The 21481-nt window shown below is 41.0% G+C and overlaps 1 protein-coding gene across 2 annotated transcripts in view; it reads left to right on the forward strand.

Annotated features, from left to right (window-relative positions):
• The first annotated feature begins 4533 nt into the window (after positions 1 to 4533).
• LOC116710734 (anoctamin-1-like) overlaps positions 4534 to 21481 on the forward strand; it is a 52035-nt gene continuing 35087 nt past the window's right edge. For both annotated transcript variants that reach the window (XM_032549927.1, XM_032549937.1), the window contains exons 1-4: positions 4534 to 4939; positions 9401 to 9730; positions 15168 to 15266; positions 19216 to 19367. In XM_032549927.1, coding sequence (XP_032405818.1) covers positions 4844 to 4939; positions 9401 to 9730; positions 15168 to 15266; positions 19216 to 19367 — 677 coding nt within the window. In that variant the 5' untranslated portion in view covers positions 4534 to 4843. The remainder of the gene's footprint in view (positions 4940 to 9400; positions 9731 to 15167; positions 15267 to 19215; positions 19368 to 21481) is intronic.

A 21481-nucleotide genomic window follows, 5' to 3' on the forward strand; every position in this document is an offset into this window, starting at 1 on the left:
ACAAATATTAAGCAAAGTAATATTATAGATATTTGCCAAGAATTTTAGAATCGAATACAGAATAGAATACAGAATAGTATAGAAGTAGTGATTCCTGATTTAAAGATTAATACTTCAAAAAGAACATTCAATTATCTGAGTATGCAGTAGAATTATGTGCTATACCATAAGCTTTAGAATGGGTGGAGGATACTAAATAAGTAAAATAATAGTTTGTAGTGATTCATTATCTGCATTGTTGAGTATTGAAAAGGGAAGTTCAAATAATCATCAAAATATATTATATGAGGTTATGGAAAAGACTTAGATAGAATATGTGAACAAAACAAAAATCTAATATTATTTTGGACTCCTGCTCATTTTGGGTAATGAAAGAGCAGATGGGTTGGCTAAGGAAGCTGTTAAAAAAGAAGATATTGATATGCCAATTAAATTATCTAAATCTGAAGGCAAAAGTATAGTTTGGAAAAAAAGTAAGAAGTTATGGAAAATTTGGTGGGATAATGAAATAAATGGAAGGCATTTATATAGGATGCAAAATACGGTTGATGTTGTAAGGATTAGAGGAATAAACAGGAGGGAGGAGATAATTATAAATAGAATAAGAACCAGACACAGTTTTTTGAATGGTACTCTTAAAGATGGGGAAACATCTTATTGGTTTATGTAATTGGTGTGATACTACAGAAACGATGGAACATGTTTCTATTAGCTGTCGGAAATATGTGAATCAGCATTGCTTGATTGTTTCATGCATGTTTGAAAAATCCTTGAATTTCCCATACAGCTGTGCAAAACACTTGAGGGAACTGCTGTCTTTGAGCTACAGCTTCCACGTTTCTGAGCTTCCATCTCACAGAGCAAGGTTGGAGAAGTGTCTTGTCCAAAGACACAACATGGACAGAGTGGGGTTTCAACTGCCAACCCACTGGTTAAACAATGAACTCCTACTTCCTGAGCAAGCATAGTGTGCATAGTGTCACAAATCAAGCTTTATGATTTTACATGGCTGCAATTTGTTGATTTACTTTAGGCTTTCAGACACACAGAACCCACATTCTATTGCTATTTTCATATGAACTTTTAACAGGAAACCTGCCTGCAACCCTGTAACAATTAATACATGTGACTATGCAAGAAAGTTTGCTTGTACAGAAAATATAAATTGATTTGAAATTAAACTGCCTATCTCACGTTAAAGTAATTATCTATGTTCTTTAAATCTTTATATGTTGATTCAAATCAATAAAAATGAAATTTTAAAACGTAAATCATTAAAAGGGTATACTTGGACATAAAGTGCTAAGTGTTGCTGTTAGAAAATTTGAGGAACTGTATGTGAACACTAATACCACTTTGTTCTGTTTACTGTGAGAACCGACTTTTGAACCCTAAATGTTGTTCCTCGTCAAACATGTGTTATCCTTTGGGAGCCTGACAGCCTGGGCTCGGAGGTCTCCACTTCCTTCCTTTGCATGATTTTTAAAACGTCTAAAAATATGCGGACAAGCGGATGTTTCTGTTATGTTACATAAGCTTGGAGGATTAAATGTTACGAATAAGAGGTTCCACAGAAATTTTCTGGAAGTTGTTTCTTTTAAAATAAACAGTCTTTATGGAATGGAATAGTTTCCTGGAACTGCTTCACAAAGGGAGATTTATGCAGTTTAATATTCTGATCACTTCTTAATATACTTGAGAGAAATGTCATCAGCTTCTCAGGGATGTCCCTTCCTTCCAAAAGCCAATATCAATAAAAAAGAAGTCACTCATTCCAGCTGTCACACTGAGTAAAAGAGCAACACAGTTAAAAAGAAAGTCTTCTCTCTTCACCATATCTTTTTTCCACATTCCTTCCCAGAGCAGGATTTGTTTTGTAGTAGCGCTGTATGATAATTTTGTCTATAAACAAAACCAGAGACATATGGTGGAGTGTTAGAATTAAGAGACTAGAAATGTTAAATTAGGAAAGTTTTGTTATTTCTTACATGAGAGATTAGGACGTCCCATGGCTAATCTTTACTTTCATTTATCCCTTAAAGTGATCCAAGACTAGTTGAACATATTGGGCTAAATATGTTGTAATTTTTTAATTAACTAAAACATTGCTGTTTGTGATACACCAAAACTCATAATTACTTTACAAATGTATATCTTTTGTTACATATTTTAACCCATGAAGGTCATCATTTTTCACAGATGGGTTGATGACGTCATTAGGTCTGTTCTGTATTGGGATCTACAGAGTAAACACATGACGGCTAACTTTACCTGATTTGTTGTTTATCATGTTGTGTTTACTGGTGTAATTTTAGATAATGCCACACTGGTCACTATTGGCTGTAATAAAAAAAAAAAAAAAACAGTGAGATGAATATGGATAGCTACCCACATAAAAAAGAGAGAGAAGTGCTCAGTGGGAGAGAGCCAGAGCCAAAAACAACTTCCGAAGGACCTACATTTGTGACCTGAACATTTCTCTTCAGAAGACTTTGAGTCAACTAACAAAAGCTCTAACATTCACAAGCTAAAAACAAACGCCATGCTGGCAGTAGTACACCCTTCTGTCTAATATCTAGTTACCCATCTTTGATTGAAATTGAATTATTTTTTTCGTTTTGCTTAGTCACCTAACTCTGACTATAGTAAAACAGAAGGTCAAATGAAAGAAAAATGTTTGTTTCCTCTCAGGCTGGCATAGGAGGATTTGTTTGAGCTTTCTCCTGTTTTACAATTTCTAAGCCTGCCTTCTACTTTTAGTCTCTCTATCTCTGATATATTTGCTGTTTGACAGGATAAATTATTAGTGGGAGAAGGATTTCTATGTTGCTCATTTAAGTTTTTCTCAGCTGCGTTAAAGTGTGTTTGATCCTATTTGTCCAGAAACATGTGCACCATTTCCCCTCACATGGAACCAAAGGACAGTAGCTGATTACATAATGGAATCCAATACTCAGGCATGCAAATGTCTGTATGTGGATGTAATGTTTTTGCACCTACATTAACTAATTATATGTTCCTCCATATTAGAAATATAGAGGAACATATTACTAATAATTTCAAAAATTATTGTAACTTAATTTATATTTGCTGGAACGTTTGTGGGCAATGATAACTTGAAGGAAAGTTTGTGACTTTAGGATGTATATGTTCCAGGCTTACAAACCTCCAATTGATTCCAGATTTTTTATTTTATTTTTTTGAATAGAACTACTGTCTGTATGCACTTATGCCATTTTTTCAGCCTTTTATGAAAAGGTCTTTCTTTTTGGTTATTGGTACCATTTCTGCTGTGGTACATTGTACAGCACATTAAAAGCACATGTGTCCTTTATTAAAAACACTTTTAAAAGCATGTAATTTACCTTTGCACTTTAAACATTGACAGTAATCATTTGCACAAAGCAAGTTTTCATTATTTTTTGAATGTTTTTTTTTGTGTGTGTGATTATTTTAATAATTAGCATGTAGCCATTTCCTCCAGGCTCTGCACAGCTGCTCTTCATTAAGTAGTGTGATGGTTGCTTACAAGGCAAATAGAATTATTACTTGGAGATGCTGACCATGGAATGGATGATCTGTTCTCAACTAGAAAAACTTAAAGCAGAAACTTAAGTTTCATGTTATTCGAGATAAAGAGGTTACACTTTAGGAACTGCAGTGCTGGTAATAAATCTAACAATCTCTATAAAATTCATTTCAAAATAATAAAAAAGAATAACTACAATAAATACCAGCAACAGCAGCCCTTTTCATAGAAATTGTTGGGTTATTCCTCTCTTACTCTGAGATCATCTAAGCCATGCTAATTAACCTTTATAATAATGTCAGATATTCATGACAGTAAGAATTCATGCTCTACTTCTATGTTTTATTCTATATTACTGATATACAAAATTATTTGTAATATCAGACTTCGAGCTCTAGAAGGCAATATTTTTACTTTGGCAACATTTCTGCCCTCTTTTTGTAAATTTAACAGTGCAGTGCAATTCCCTCCTCAGAGTGAACTACTGTCAAATTGGAGTTTGCCTGTTCTGCAGGAATGAATTGGTAAGCAAATCCCCTTGTTTGGTGTTATAAAATTGAGACTAACATTGCAAAGTAGAAAAAAATTACATTCAATAAAGTAGACAACAATGAAAAAAACAACTCCTATTTCGATCCATAAACTCAAACCACCTAAAGAGCAAAACATGGTGAGTCATATATGACCTGAAACAAGATCAATAAAAATAGAAACATTTGCTTGAAAAACATTTAAGGTAGTAGTTCATTATTAAAATATAAATTTGTTCCTTTGGGCTTTTTGGGGCAAATATTTCTTTAGGATAATTGGAGTTTCTTTTCAAAGTAATTCACACTTCTCACATCCCATTTGATCTTGCCTGCCTCTGGTTTGTCATGCTGTGGCAGACAAGATGACAAACCTGTCATGCTGTGGACTTGGCAGGTGGGCTTTGTCTTGAGGTGCTCAATCCTTTAATTATTACAACTGAGGAAATGCAGAGAGAGTGAGGGAGGGAACTTTCTGTTCAGAGGTTTATCGTTGTCTAAGTTTAGATCTTGGCTCACAGACGGTGTCTCAAGTAACAAGGCTAGAGACTCACTACAGCGACTCCACATTCCAGATGGAAACACAGCCACACAGAGAGCTAAACGGAGACAAGCACGGAAAAATTGCGAGTCAGAAAAAGGGAGAGGCAGCATAAGGTTTATTCATGCACTGTCCTGTAACTGGATATTTTACACAGAAGACACACATTAACTCACCGAGCACAACATAGAATACTTGCTCTGAGACGTCTTCCTGGTGGGTTTATGTCTCTGTTCTGCCTAAACTATGACAGAGGAAGCAAACTCAGAACCTCAGCAGTCATCAGCCTCTGGGTCCACTCAACATTTTCTACGAGATGTCATCTTTCATGGCAAGTTTAGGGTGAGTATCATCTTAAATAGTAAGAACATGCAGAAGACAAAATAAATTGCTCTGATAGTACGTTAACAGGTTGATATTTCTTTTTTGTTAATTTACTTGTTTGATTCAAAATGTCCTTGTCTTACAAATATAGATCTGGCCAAAAAATATTAATGATGCAACTCTTTCAGGAGATAAGAAATACAATATATTTCCAGATGATGAGAGAGATCCTTCCTTTGAAGTGCCTTGCCTTATTTTTTAATTTGGATTTATTTTTGATAGGTATTGATTCCCAGTCAACTTTCAATATTTCATAGACAGTGTTGGTTCTACTGAGAGCCACTGCTGCAGCCTCAGAGATTTTGTTGTTCTGTTGACATTCGACCTCACATTTCAAATACCTGCAGCCAACACACCATTATTGATAGCCCATACAAAACCCCCCAAAAACTGGATTACCGCTGCAGCTACAGTCAGAGAGATCTGCTAATAGGAGGACACACGGTCCTTTTATCATTTAAAAAAATGAAGCACAAAGCTCATGCTGTTTCTAAAATGGTTTGTTTTGGACTAAATATAAAAATGTGACTATTTTTGGCCATCTGTGATTTCCTACAGTGTCACCAAAGGAGTTCCGACAGACTACTGTATTTGACTGAGAGATGGAAATAGTTTTGGTTTCCTTATTAAGTCCATAGAGTTTAAAAATGACCTTTTGGGCATCCCTTATATAGCAGGTCAAATAAACGGAATATTGAGAGTATCCACTAGATGAAACTAAAGTCTGAACGATTGGATGAAGTTGTTTTAAAAGTTTCTGATGCTTGACTTTCCTCTGTGTGCTCTGGTTTCCTCCCACTGTATGGAAACTTGTAAGGTGACGGCTTAGTTAGTTCAAACTGACTTTACGGGTGAGCGTAGGAATGCATGGTTATTTGTCTGTGTCCCATACAGTGTCTTGAAAATGTTTTCATACTCCTGGACCCTTTCTCCATTTTGTTGTGCAAAAAAAATGATGCATTGGTTTTAAACATTTTTACAGTTAAACATTACAGTTGCAACTTTGGAGGTACTGGATTCTGAAATTTTTCCCCCCATTTTCCTTTGCAAAATATCACAGGTCTTATCAGAGTGTCTGTGAACAGTACAATTTGAAACATGTCCTCAATTTAAGGCTGGATTTTGACTGGACGTTTCTAACCCATGAATATGCACTGATCCACATCATCTTTTTGGCTGTTTATAGTTGTTGTTTTGATGGACGGTGAACCCCAGCCCCAGTTACAGGTCTTTTCTAAAAAATACCTTAATGTTTGTGATTGAAAATGTGACGAGATGCAAAAAGGTTCAATAGATGTGAAAACTTTGAAAACACACTATATATCTCTGTGATTTGGACTGACGCTCTCAGCTGGTTTCTCTCATTTATTGCCTGCAATTCACTTCTCAGACAGGCTCCGGTTTCCCACCGTGACGCAGGGGAAAAGTTGGGCCAAAAGCACAGTGTGAAATGTGTTCATCTATTACAACCAAATTTCAAAGCAAACCTCACTAGAAAGGTTTGCTCAACTTTCAGTTAAACATGTTACATGTGTCTTAAACGTGGTCTGTTTCATTCATTGCAATTTCTAGTTGCCTATATGGTATGTGCTTTATTTTCAAAATTGTTTGGGAATTTTGAAAATTAAGATCATGTTTTGATTTTATATGTGAGAATAAAAGCATCACAAATCTTGCTTTTTGATTGAGGAAGATGTGTGATGATTTTACTGTTATATCACTGTCCACTTTCACAAAACATCAGTCATGAACCAATAATGACAAGTCGCCTCTGAGCTCCTTCTGGCCTTCAAAAATAACAAGTGGATAAATTAAACAGAACAGGTTGCTAAACCATCACAGGCTACAGAGAACATGCAACCATACACACACACACACACGCGTGCACGCACCCCTACCTCAGTGTATTTAGTTAATACACTGCAGTTAACCTAACGGTCATGTTTCTGGGCTGTGGGAAGAAGCCGGAGTATTCAGCGAGAATCCAACGATGAACATTGAGAACATGCAAACTTCATGCAGATTTAACCCTGGGATCATCTGGCGGCAAGGCAACAGAGTTAACCAATGGGTGAGGTGGGGGGCTTCGTTCTAAAAAACACACACACATAACAGCCACCATAGTTGCTAAAACTGGCAAATAAGAACTTAAAGTTGTTTTAAATTCTTAAAGACCCCAGGTCTTTAGTGACAAGTAAATAATGACAAGAGAAAAAATGGTTACACATCCGCCCTAGCGACACAGCTGAAGCACATAATAGAGAAATTGCCAAAGGAAACCTTCAAACCCACTTGTTGATGTTGAGCTTATTACGAGATAAATTTGTGTACAATCACTTGAGCTAAACATCATAGCCAGCACAATTTCCCTTTTTACTTCCAGTCACCTACTAATCAGGGTTTCAGCGTTGAAACTGAAAAGGGTTCAAGAAGCTGTGAGCATTTTAGGTTGAAGAGATTTCTAAATGAAAATAAAATTGACAATTAACATCAAGGGTAAAAATTGTTCTAAATGTTAGATCTCAGAGTCTGAATCAATGTACCTGTCAGTTAAATGACTTTCTTTTGGTGACTGAGATGCAGTCAAACTGTGAAAAAATGCACAAAGAACATATGAGGATGTCTTGGGGCTCCTTGCACCAGGATGTTAGCAGCTGATACTTTTTTCCCCAGAGATAAGGGTCTGGATGGATCTCACCTTTGAATGCTATCAGATTGCTTTCTCACGGGTTTCACAGACCTGGTGAACACTTTAGACTTAGAGTTGTCCCCCAAGCAGTCAGTGTTAACCAGCTGCTGTCATATAGGGGTGTGGCTGGTCTTCAGATGTAGATTTATATTTAGAAATCGTAAAGTAAAAGCCAGAGGTTATGACAGCTCATAATTCACCTATATATGTCCTAGAATTTCTAGGAAGGGCCATGCCAGACATGATGGGTGCCTTCACTTATTTGGTACACAAATGATCTCCGACATGTGGAAACCATCAATTTACATCTACTTTATCTAATCTGTCCATAAAAAATGTCTCTTCATAATTTAGAAGATGCAAAAAAATATATATATATATTTGGCCAGACAGACTCAAAGCCAAACATGGGATAATTTTGAGAACCAGATTCTTTGGGTGTACAGGTTGTTTCTTTTTTCTCTAGAGTCATACAATAAAGGCTGTTATGTGACATTTAACACATTTCAAACTGTATCCGGGTTCTGAATGCTTCTTTGATTGTCTGGGTACATTTAAGTTACAGATAAAACAGCATTGTTCCCATGTGAGTCATGACTATAGCAGTTTCTATAAACCTCAAAACTTTAGGCTAGGACTATTTTTTAGTATATATTACCAGTTTATGTTTACTAAGGAAGCTTTCCACTGCTTAATTATATTATTTTGTAAAGATATGCAGTAATGAACATATGTGGCATCCTGCCTGGATTGACTAAGACTTCACATCATTTTGTTCTACTCATGGTAGCAACCACAGGCTGCCGTGTTTTCTTTGAAGTTTCTTCTTATGCTTTCTCTGTCTGATTTATGTTTTCTCTGTCTGATGCTGTCTTTGAAGGAGCCAGAGTCACATCCACTCAAATGTGGATGTTGTGAAACTTTTATGTTTTCATAATTGTTTTAGCAAAATATCCCGAGAAAGGTAAAATGCCCAGGTGCCACTGATACACACAGCAGCCCTAGCTCCTCTAGATGCATCCAGTAACTAACTAAGACATGTGGCTGAGAAAACACATTAAATAATCGTTTAATAAAAACATGAATAGCCTTCTTTCATTGCAGGATTTTCTCTTGATAAGTCTATACCTGTCTTCTGCAGGTATAGTACTGTCTTGTCAGAACAACTTCACCAAACTCCTTTTCAAATCTACTCATGTCCACTGTAGCAACATTTTCCTTTGACTCTGTCCTGGTTATTCCTGAAAGAATTTGACAAGGCCCAAAACTGAACAAAACAATGTTGCTTTTTTAAAGTATGTGTTTTGCCCAAAATCTCACCAAATATTTCTGTCTAGGACAAATAATTTAGTATTCTTGAAAAAAGACTAAACTAACTTCAAGTAACTTTTCACACATGGGTGCTTGTCATAAGTAAATAATTCCTTAATACTGATGGAAAAGTAATAGTTCCACTCGCAGACTATTTTAGTTGTAACAGAAAATATGTCTTGTTATGAGTAAAATAATCTGCAAATGAAACTAGCACTTTTTCAGCAAAAGTAAGGAATTATTTACTTAAAGAAAACTTTTAATATTTTTCTGAAACATTACTTGCAAGTTAGTTTGTCTGTTTTAAAGTCTTTTTAAATATTTGCACAAGAATCTAGACAAAGAATCACTGTTTTTGCCGTGTGGAATCTGGTTTCTCCATCTTCTCTATCATTGTGTTTTGTGTTTGCTGATTTCAGGCTCTCAGTCCAGAGGAAAGCACCAATTGCTATCATGGACTTTTCTTCCAGGATGGTCAGCGGCGTGTCGACTACATTCTCACTTACCCTGTGAGGAAGTCAGGTGGAGGGCGCTCCAGTCGACAGTCAGACCACAGTCTCACAGAGAACTTTGCTTCCCGCACGCTAGGACAAAGCAAGCAGGTCCAAGGTGCATCCACAGTGGCTGATGTGGAAATGGGATGTCTGGGAGAAACGCTTAACAGTCAAGAGGATCACAAAACATTCAGGAGGGAGGAGTTTGAGAAAAATCTGAAAGAAATGGGACTAGAGCTGGAAAAAGATGAGGAAGTGAGTTTATATTTTGACTTTTGTCACCTGCTTTTAAAAGTGTTTTGCTCTGATCTCTGTACATGCTTTACACTGGTAAAACAGTCAATACAGCTTCTATCCATCCATTTTCTGTACACCCTTGTCCCTAGTCAGGGGTCAGGAGGTTCTAGTGCCTATCTCCAGCTAACGTTCTGGGCAAGAGGCGGGGTCACCCTGGAGTCACTACTCACCCGCCAGTCTGTCGCAGGGCAACACAGAGACAGACAGGACACAAAATCATGCACACCCCCACTCACACGCAGGGAGAATTTAGAGAAAGTTGAACATGAAAGTCATGTTTTTGGACTGTGGGAGGAAGCCAGAGTACCCGGAGAGAAGCCACGCATGCACAGGGAGAACATGCAAACTCCATGCAGAAAGACCCTGGGGCGGGAATTGAACCCAGGACCTTCTTGCTGCAAGGCAACAGCTCTACCAACTGCGCTGTCAATACAGCTTATTAAAAAAAAAATACAGAAAAATTCCCACTGCGCAATAGGCCTCATTTTAATGATGGAACTGCATCTAGACCAGGGGTCTCAAACTCCAGTCCTCGAGGGCCGCTGTCCTACAGTTTTTAGATGTGCCACAGGTACAAAATACTGGAATGAAATGGCTTAATTACCTTTTCCTTGTGTAGATCAGTTCTCCAGATCTTTAATGACCTAATTATTCTGTTCAGGTGTGGTGCAGCAGAGGCACATCTAAAAGTTGCAGGACTGCGGCTCTCGAGGACTGGAGTTTGAGACCCCTGTTCTAGACATTATTTAGACAAGACCTGCACAATAGGTTTACAGCAAACCAAAATAATCCAAAAGAGGTCAAAGCTCAGATAAAATAAGAAGTGCAAAAGTCAGTAGATCATGTAGAAATGCCAGAAAATATAAACGTTTCACTATGAAACATCATTTCCACCAGAACCACAACAAGCCCTATGCAACAGTGTCTCAAAGCTGAAGATTCTCTCCTCATCTGTCCTCTATAAAAATGTCAATTTAAAAAAATTTATTACTTTTGGGGGAGGTTCCACTCATGCTTAATTGGTGTGCATAAACACTTCAGGGAACTTGAGGGGAATTAACAACAATAGTTTAGAAGGGGTGATGATATTATTTTTAATTTATGCTATTACCTGCCAACCAAAACACTGACCCTTTAAAAACCAAGAATAAAAAAGTAATGAAATGCTTAAATCAAAAATGTCATTATCTAGTCATGAACTTAAAAAAATTAAATAATACATGGCTGAAATCTCTTTTTTTTTTTCTTTATCTACAGTATTTTGAAAATAAAGAAGGGGTCTGTAAACATTTATCAGTGACATAAATATGATAATAGAGAACTGTAGGAAAATGGCAGCAGCTAAAGACCCCAGAGGCGTGGTGGTGCAGGAGCTTGATGTCCAGTGGTTAGTTGTGGAAGCTGTGCCAATGATCAGCATACTGACATTAACACCCAAGGCACCTTGTAGGCTCTTGGCAAATGCAAAGAAATCCAAGCAGCTGGCAAAGAAGGAACTCAAAGTCTGAAGGGCAGTGGAATCTTGGAGACTGTAGGCCTAGAGACACAGGAGGTCGTCAATGTAAGACTGGAGGCTGATGACAACGACTGACGAACACAGGAAGCCACTGGTGAAGGAGCTGAGTCTCTGGAGTCTGGTGTGGGCAGCAGAGGGAGGCCGAAGACCCAACTAGAGGCTCAGGAGGCTGAGGCTCATGGTGGACCTCAGAATCAGACACTTTAGCCATGAAATGATCAAAACAGAAACAAATTAAATCCACGGTACAAAGAGATGTATGCAGTGATCTTCCTGTTATAGGAGAAAAAAATTCTGAGTATTGTCTGCATGACGACAAGTAATCTTGTGCTTTCTGATCTGAGACAATTGGCAAGACACGTGGAGAAGAGAATCATAATTTCCAATTGAGAAAATCAAGACCTCCTCCATGGGCTGCCACCTTATCGTGGTGGAGGGGTTTGAGTGTCCCAATGATCCTAGGAGCTATGCTGTCTGGGGCTTCATGCCCCTGGTAGGGTCACCCAAGGCAGACAGGTCCTAGGTGAGGGACCAGACAAAGAGCAGCCCAAAGACCCCAATGATGAAGGAAAACTTTGGACTTGGTGTTCCCTCGCCCGGACGCGGGTCACCGGGGCCCCACTCTGGAGCCAGGCCTGGAGGGGGGGCACGATGGCGAGCGTCTGGTGGCCGGGCTTTTACCCATGGAGCCCGGCCGGGCTCAGCCCGAAGAGGAAACATGGGCCCCCCCTCCCATGGGCCCACCACCCGTGGGAGGGGCCAAAGGGGTCGGGTGCAGTGTGGGATGGGTGGCAGCAGAGGGAGGGGACCCTGGCGGTCCGATCCTCGGTTGCAGAAACTGGCTCTTGGGACGTGGAATGTCACCTCTCTGGTGGGGAAGGAGCCGGAGCTAGTGCGTGAGGTCGAGAGGTTCCGGCTAGAAATAGTCGGTCTCACCTCGACGCACGGCTCTGGTTCTGGAACCAGTCTCCTTGAGAGGGGCTGGACATACTTCCACTCTGGAGTTGCCCAAGGTGAGAGGCGTCGGGCAGGAGTGGGCATACTTGTTGCTCCCCATCTCGGCGCCTGTACGTTGGGGTTTACCCCGGTGAACGAGAGGGTAGCATCCCTCCGCCTACGGGTGGGGGGACGGGTTCTGACTGTCGTTTGTGCTTACGGGCCGAACGACAGTTCAGATTACCCACCCTTTTTGGAGTCCTTAGAGGGGGTACTGGAGAGTGCTCCTCCTGGGGACTCCCTTGTTCTGCTGGGGGACTTCAACGCTCACGTGGGCAATGACAGTGAGACCTGGAGGGGCGTGGTTGGGAGGAACGGCCCGCCCGACCTGAACTCGAGCGGTGTTCTGTTGCTGGACTTCTGTGCTCGCCATGGATTGTCCATAACGAACACCATGTTCAAGCATAAGGGTGTCCATATGTGCACTTGGCACCAGGACACCCTAGGCCGCAGTTCGATGATCGACTTTGTCATCGTTTCATCGGATCTGCGGCCGTATGTCTTGGACACTCGGGTGAAGAGAGGTGCGGAGCTGTCCACTGACCACTACCTGGTGGTGAGTTGGCTCCGGTGGTGGGGGCGAAAGCCGGTCAGACCTGGCAGGCCCAAACGTGTTGTGAGGGTCTGCTGGGAACGTCTGGCGGAATCCCCTGTGAGACGGAGCTTTAACTCCCATCTCCGGCAAAACTTCGAACACGTCCCGGGGGAGGTGGGGGACATGGAGTCTGAGTGGACCGTGTTCCGTGCCTCCATTGTCGAGGCGGCCGATCGGAGCTGTGGCCGCAAGGTTGTCGGTGCCTGTCGCGGCGGCAACCCTCGAACCCGCTGGTGGACACCTTCGGTGAGGGATGCCGTCAGGCTGAAGAAGGAGTCCTATCGGGCCTTTTTGGCCTGTGGGACTCCGGAAGCAGCTGATGGGTACCGGCGGGCGAAGCGGCATGCGGCTCGGGCGGTTGCTGAGGCAAAAACCCGGGCGTGGGAGGAGTTTGGAGAGGCCATGGAGAAAGACTTCCGTACGGCTTCGAGGCGATTCTGGTCCACCATCCGGCGTCTCAGGGGGGGGAAGCGGTGCAGCACCAACACTGTTTATAGTGGGGATGGTGTGCTGCTGACCTCTACTCGGGACGTTGTGGGCCGGTGGGCAGAGTACTTCGAAGACCTCCTCAATCCCACCAACATGCCTTCCACTGAGGAAGCGGAGCCTGGGGACTCTGGGTTAGGCTCTCCAATCTCTGGGGACGAGGTCGCCGAGGTGGTTAAAAAGCTCCTCGGTGGCAGGGCCCCGGGGGTGGATGAGATCCGCCCGGAGTTTCTTAAGGCTCTGGATGTTGTAGGGTTGTGTTGGTTGACGCGACTCTGCAATGTCGCATGGACATCGGGGGCAGTTCCCCTGGATTGGCAGACTGGGGTGGTGGTCCCCCTGTTCAAAAAGGGGGACCGGAGGGTGTGCTCCAATTATAGAGGGGTCACACTCTTAAGCCTCCCTGGCAAGGTCTATTCAGGGGTCCTGGAGAGGAGGGTCCGTCGGATAGTCGAACCTCGGATTCAGGAAGAGCAGTGTGGTTTTCGTCCTGGTCGTGGAACGCTGGACCAGCTCTACACCCTCGGCAGGGTCCTGGAGGGTGCATGGGAGTTCGCCCAACCAGTCTACATGTGTTTTGTGGACCTGGAGAAGGCGTTCGACCGTGTCCCTCGGGGAGCCCTGTGGGGGGTTCTCCGGGAGTATGGGGTACCGGGCCCTTTGATACGGGCTGTCAGGTCCCTGTATGACCGGTGTCAGAGTCTGGTCCGCATTGCCGGCAGTAAGTCGGGCTCGTTTCCGGTGAGAGTTGGACTCCGCCAGGGCTGCCCTTTGTCACCGATTCTGTTCATCACTTTCATGGACAGAATTTCTAGGCGCAGCCAAGGTGTTGAGGGGATCCGATTTGGTGGCCTTAGGATCTCATCTCTGCTTTTTGCAGACGATGTGGTCCTTTTGGCTTCATCAGATCGTGATCTGCAGCTCTCGCTGGAGCGGTTCGCAGCCGAGTGTGACGCGGCCGGGATGAGGATCAGTGCCTCCAAATCCGAGGCCATGGTCTTGAGCCGGAAAAGGGTAGAGTGCCTTCTCCGGGTCAGGGGGGGTGTCCTGCCCCAAGTGGAGGAGTTTAAGTATCTCGGGATCTTGTTCACGAATGGGGGAAGAAGGGAGCGGGAGATCGACAGGCGGATTGGCGCAGCGTCTGCTGTCAAGCGGGCGCTGTACCGGTCCGTCGTGGTGAAGAGAGAGCTGAGCCAAAAAGCGAAGCTCTCGATTTACCGGTCGATCTACGTTCCCACCCTCATCTATGGTCATGAGCTTTGGGTCATGACCGAAAGAACGAGATCGCGGATACAAGCGGCCGAAATGGGTTTTCTCCGTAGGGTGGCTGGGCTCTCCCTTAGAGATAGGGTGAGAAGCTCAGTCATCCGGGAGGGACTCAGAGTAGAGCCGCTGCTCCTTCACATCGAGAGGAGCCAGTTGAGGTGGCTCGGGCATCTGGTCAGGATGCCTCCTAGACGCCTCCCTGGTGAGGTGTTCCGGGCACGTCCCACCGGGAGGAGGCCCCGGGGAAGACCCAGGACACGCTGGAGGGACTATGTCTCTCGGCTGGCCTGGGAACGCCTCGGGATTCCCCCGGAGGAGCTAGAAGAAGTGGCTGGGGAGAGGGAAGTCTGGGCCTCCCTTCTGAAGCTGCTACCCCCGCGACCCGACCTCGGATAAGCGGAAGAAGATGGATGGATGGATGGATGGATGGATGGAAAATCAAGACAAAGTCATTTTAAAATATGGTTTTTAATAATTCAACAATTTCTGCTGAGTATAGAATATGAAATTCAAACAAATTTCTTTATATGTGGCAGGCCATGATTCCTGGTTTGGGCTTTGTAAAGATTCATGCACCCTGGAACGTTCTCTGTCGAGAGGCTGAATTAATGAAGCTAAAGATGCCCACAAAGAAGGTAAGTTCAGCTGATTCCTGCAGTGATCGATCTGCAGTGGTTAATGGGAATGCTGTATGATGCTTCTGTTGACAGTTTTGGTTGTCAAATCTCAGGTCTCTAGCAACCATGCAACAAGTGTACTTACCTATGGTGTGAGCTGATGCATGCAAAACAAAACCCCTAATTATTTTTGTCATCAGTAGTGTCAAACTGGCACTGCATCTCAAGTATACAACTTTTTGTATTTATTGAGGTTATCTTTGTAATTAAAAGTTAAGTAAATGCATAATTTAAAAACAACAAAAGGCAAAAACAGAAGAAATCTATTCAGAGCACTTTGTTTCATAAAGCCAGAATGTTCAGCTGTTCAGTCATGGTTTTGGAGCATATAATTATATTGTTTTATTTAAAGTAAAAAGATTCAACACTTATGAGAGTAGTGATTCCATATTTCTTGTCAGGTTATTTTAAAAAGAGTCATTGTTTCATGTGCCTTGCGATGACACTTGTTGTGAATTGATGTTTTATATAAACAGAAGTGAATGGAATTGTCAGGATCTGTGTTTTTCTATGTGTTTTGAGTTTTCTGAGTCTCTGTGCCGTCATTGTGTGTGTCTCGTTCCTGTGATTACCCTCTGTGTATTTAATGCCACCTTTGTGTCTGCGTCCTCGTCGGGTCCTTGTCGTTTGTTCGCGTCATACTGTCTGGCTGTGTTACCGTGTCCTTCTTGGCTCCAGTGCTACCGGCGTTGAGCCCTGGCTTCTGTTCAGTCGTGCTGCCTGGCTGTGGACTATTTTGGATTGTGCTTAGAACTTTTTTCATCATTAAAATATCTTCATTTCACTTACTTGGATCTACTGCGTCTGCCTTACCTCCCTCTACATCTGCACTTCATGACAGGAATGAAGTTGAATTGAAGATGTATTTTAGTGTGAATGTGGTGGAACTTAGAGAGGGGTTCAGTCCACACATATAAGCCCTGAACAACATCCCAGGAGAAAACTAAGTTCAGGAACTGATGGGGTATTGATAGTCAGCAACATCTCGTTCTGCCAAACTATCTTAAGCCATGCTGTGAACACCTAAGTGGCTCTTGTCCAAGCTCCTCCCCTTATCGAAATGAGATGCTTTGATCAGCTGCCTCTGGCCAGTACCATCCTTGTGCACCATTGGAAATTGCTTAGACAGCAGACAGCTGATGTTATTACATTAATATATCTATCTTTTAGAGTTGAAAGAACATTAACTTCCTCCTCTCACTGTGGCCACTGGAGCTGACAGAATAATGCTGCAACACGTTTTCAGAAAAATCCCTAAACAGCAATATTCATCTCCATTGAGGAGCAGAAACACAGCATTATGTGATTCTTAGTCCACCCAGCCAATAAACTGTAGCACACAGTTGGAACAATGAGGCTCAAATGCAGCTTTTTCCAAGAGAATGTGAAGTTCTTCAAGACACTGACTTTCTGTTTCACTTTACTGATTTTCTAATTTGCTGACAGGTACAAAATGATGATCAACTTCTTGTCTGCTGAAAACCTGCAGAATAAACGTCACCCCCAAAATGACTCCAGTAATACTTTCACAGGGTAGAACTTGTGAAAGTATCAGCAAGTTCTACCTCCAATCTGTACAACCAAAATCCATCTCAAGTTTCTCTGCCATTTATCCCAATTTAGTCACCATGATAAAAATGTCCACGTCATCAGTTTTCTCATTGTATGCATTGTCAGCAAGGCACACCTGTGATTTCATAGGTGTGCCTTGTTGGCAATATGGCTGCATATTGGCACATGTTAATTACATGCATGTGATAATATGCTGCTATACTGTCACATGCCCAGTGGCAAGGTTACTGAATCTCATCCTACACTATGCTCATAAATTCTGTTGTCTTCAAATAGTGCAAAAGACAAGGGGCATTGTTTGGTAATACAACATTCAAACCATGGTAGTGAAAGATACCAACCCCACTACCAGCTGAGTCCAAAATGAGACAAGCTAAAAGGGAAATCCAGTCATTAAAACATTATTCCTGACCAGTTTGGACATTTACATGTCTGCTTATTGGAGTTATGGTCACTGAAGTACCAGATACAGGAAGGACAATTCTACAATAAAACTGGAGTATGACTTTTACAAAAATATGTTTTTAACATATTTGCTAAAACTTTCACCCCGTCATAACAGCATAGTATGAGACAGATGATCTGGGGGAAGCAGATTTTTTTTCTCAGATTATCTGTCTTATAGTATAATGTTATATGACGGTGCTAATTTTAACAAATGTGTAAAAAAAAAAACTTTTTTCAGGTCACATGGTGCAGGTTTAAAGAACAGAAGTTCCTGAATGTTCCAAATGTTGTAAAGCTTTGTCTCAAGTAATCAGCGCTAGACCTTTTTTGTTTAACATTTTGTTGAACTTGATCAATCAACCAATAAAGTTTATTTGTATAACACGTTTCAGCAACAAGGCAGTTCAAAGTGCTTCACACAAACATGCAAAATCATAAAAGAGGAACAATCAACAATTGAGAAAACTGGTAAACAATATTTTGATGAGTGCCATCATCAAAAAAGAAATATTTCATTTATGATGGTTCAAAAGCAACTCTAAGCAGGGTTTTAGCCTTGATTTAAAGGAATCTCATTTTTAGTTGTCTTGCAGTTTTCTGGAAGTTTGTTCCAGATTTGTGGTGCAGAGAAGCTGAATGCTGCTTCTCCATGTTTGCTTCTGGGGATGTAGAGCAGAACAGAACCAGAAGATCTGAGAGCTCTTGAAGGTTGATCTTCAACCTTCAAGAACAATTTCAGATCTTTAATGTATTGTGGTGCTAAACTGTTCAGTGATTTATAAACTAACAGTATTTTAAAGTCTATTCTGTCAGTGGAAGGACTTTAGAACTGGGTGATGTGCTCTCTCTTCCTGGTTTTAGTCAGAACACTAGCAGCAGTGTTTGGGATCAGCTCCAGGTGGAGGATTGGTTTTGTTAGGCAGATCTGTAAGACACTGTAAACCCACCTTGATATCAATGCAACTAATGATAAACTCATGGATGAGCTTCTCTAGATCTTGCTGAGACATTAGTCCTTTAATTCTGGAAATGTTCTTCAGGTGATAATTTAGAATTAAGTATTGCTACTATAGGTCGTGATCTTACATGAACTTTAATATAGCGCTTTTCTGAAGGATGTCTGTTATGTGGATTTACCCCTTTTTAGAGGAAGTTGCCCTTCAAGGATGAGATGATGAGACTTTTTTCATTAGCACAAAAAAATCTTGAACCATATGCAATTATCCATTTGTTTATGCTGCAAACTACATTAATAAAATATTTACTGTGATGAAGTAGGACTTAGTGTTCATTACATTAAATACTTTGTGGACTGTTTGAAAATAATTGATAAACCTGTAATCTAGGTCCTTATAATCCCAAATTAACAAACTCTGCACAGTCCTGGTGAATGCTACTGACGTGTTATGCCCCAGCTTTTTTCTCACCCAGGAAGAATATCTGAGATTGCAGAAATGAACCTAAGAAAAACACTGGATGTTTTTTATGCGCTAAATTGGGAACAGCCAAGATTAGGACTAATTTAGCAAACATAATTTACCAGAACTTTCACCTTTTTTAAAATCAGAATCACAATTTTGTTATTGTCTTTGGGCAACAAAACACGACAAAATTCAAATTTTAAATGGGACTGAACAAAGTAATTCATGAGGTATCTTTAGCTGTTCAAGTTCATTTTGGCAGATATTTACTGACACAGATATTGGCAGATATTTTCTGTTGTGTAAAAGAATGAAAATTAAGTAAGATGTTGTAAGATGTTACATGATGACAAACAGAAACTATTTGGGCTTATTAGGTTGATATGGTAAGTATTTGTACTTGGGAAACAGTGTTTTGCGCAGCAATGTAACACTGACTGAGGTGTGTGGTTCGTCTGGCTTTCTAGGTCTATGAGGTAAAACAATCAAGCAATGTCATGAAGAAAATCAGCTCCCTGGTCAATAAAGTGCTGGAACCATTGCACCCTAATGTTGAGGAACATCATTCCAAGAACATCAAGCACCTGTCACACTCGTTCTCCAGGGAAAAGCAACACCTGTAAGTCCACCTTGATATCTAGTTCTCTAAGAGAGGGCTATTCTTGAGTGAAGACTCATGGTTATTGTCAGAGGGGAGTTGGAGAGTGGACAGGTAGGCAGGTGGCAGCTGACAATGAAGGAAGGACGGAGACAATCGTGGAGTGATTGATGGTCAGTGAGTGATCCATTAAATTGAGGTCAAAATGTCCAGCAGTTGGTTTGTAAACAAACAGGGAGGCACAGAGAGAGCAAGAGGTACATTGAGGTAGGTTGACTAGAAACATAAAATGACAAACTCTAGAGCTGAGAGCTCAGACGTTTTCGTGGCTTGGACCACTAAAAAGACTGAGCATCAGGCAAACCATTGGCAGATTACCAACAGGTCTAACATCTCCAACAGAGATCAGCTGTGGAAGGAGATCAAAAACCACAGGAGCACACACACAAGCCAGGATCCTGACAAACAGATGGTTGTGCCTACACTGTAAAAGAATTTGCAAAATTTACAGTAAAAAATTTTGAAATCCCTGCAGTTACAGGCTGTAACATTGAAAGCATTATATTACCATATTACCAAAGCATAAATTTCACATAGTTTTTACAGTTATGAAATATAGGAAACACAGAAATTTATTGTGAAAATCTTAGAAATTGTAAAAATCCATAGAAAAGTACCATAATATTGCCAGTAGTTAATTACCTTAAAATTAAGGGTACTAATGGGCCAAAATTACAAATTTTGCTGATTTTTATATCTATAATGTAAAACTATAAACCAGACTGCAAAAGTCATTTTTACAGAGATTAGAACACTGGTATAATATTTTGGTTTCTTTAAAATAATCAATTTAATTTATAATAAACCCTCACAGGCAGTCCAGGAGTCAAACTGGCAATCCATCCAGCAGACGCCACAATAATTTATGAGAGTCTATTGTTAAATGATGCATTTGGGATTATATGCCATGTTATACTAACATTTGTCATACATTGAGACAGCTGCATGTTAGGCCCTGCTGCTTGCAATGTATTGTAGAAGCCAAAGAGGAAGTTCCCCTGAGCCTTAGAGCAGCGAGGCAAGTACAGCTTTTCATGATGGCATTATGTGAAACAGCAGGGTGTACAGTTAATGCATTTACTGAAATTTGCCATGTAATCACAGAGTTCTCCAGGTTGTACTTCTGCTTGATCCTGCAGCATCACCAGCAAATCTGCTGTTGCTCATTATTTTTAACTCTGCAATCCTGCCGTTGAGCAGTGGCTCTGGGCTTCCTGAACTCACCACAGTATTGTCAGTTCAAGTGCACAAGTTCTAGCTAAATGTGCTAACTAGCAGGCACTAGCTAATGGTTGAGCTGAATGGAGACAACAGACACTTAATTTCAAAGACTGTATTTCTGCACATTCAGGGGAGAAGAAAGGCAACACATTTCTGCATCCCAGGTAAGCACCTTTCACAGTTTTAACTGAAGTTGGCTAACTTTTGGCAACTGATAAAGAAATGTTTCCCTGTAATTTCTGTAAACCATACTGTTTATTTTGCATGCATTGCAGCTGTTAGAAGAGAGACTTTTTTTGCTATATGGAGTATTTAATGCTATTTTTCTCAAATGCAACACTTTCATTAACGTTTCTGTAGAAATGACTGCACAGCCTAGGTATCATTAAAAAGAAAGAGCAGTTATTAAATGTAGATATATTTAGATGCTTCTAATACTATTTCAGGTCTGCTTTAGACTGCATATGTTTAGTTATTGTTAATGGCATAAGCAGCTATTTCAAGTTTGGTTCGCTCATTCATTTGAACTACTGAGTGTGAAATGTTCATGCATTCAAATTAAAACTGTGAAGGACACTTTACCTTTTGTTTCGGTGCTTTAGTAATATGTGGAAGTAGATAATCCTTCATAAAATGCAGCATTATTATGGGATGGAATCCAGACGTGGCAGAAACAGCTCCAGGCACCAACGAAACGTCTTTAGAAATCCTTACATTTACCTTTATTTCAGTGTTCCTGATTTGGGCGAGGCTTTTCCACATTTTTAGTGTTTATATTTCAGTTTTATTTGTGAAGAGCCACCTAAAGCTCAGGGCCTAGTATCTCAGATGGATGTAACGGACCCAGATTTGAC

This window comes from Xiphophorus hellerii, chromosome 2 (genome assembly GCF_003331165.1).
Source record: "Xiphophorus hellerii strain 12219 chromosome 2, Xiphophorus_hellerii-4.1, whole genome shotgun sequence".
Classification (NCBI taxonomy): domain Eukaryota; kingdom Metazoa; phylum Chordata; class Actinopteri; order Cyprinodontiformes; family Poeciliidae; genus Xiphophorus; species Xiphophorus hellerii.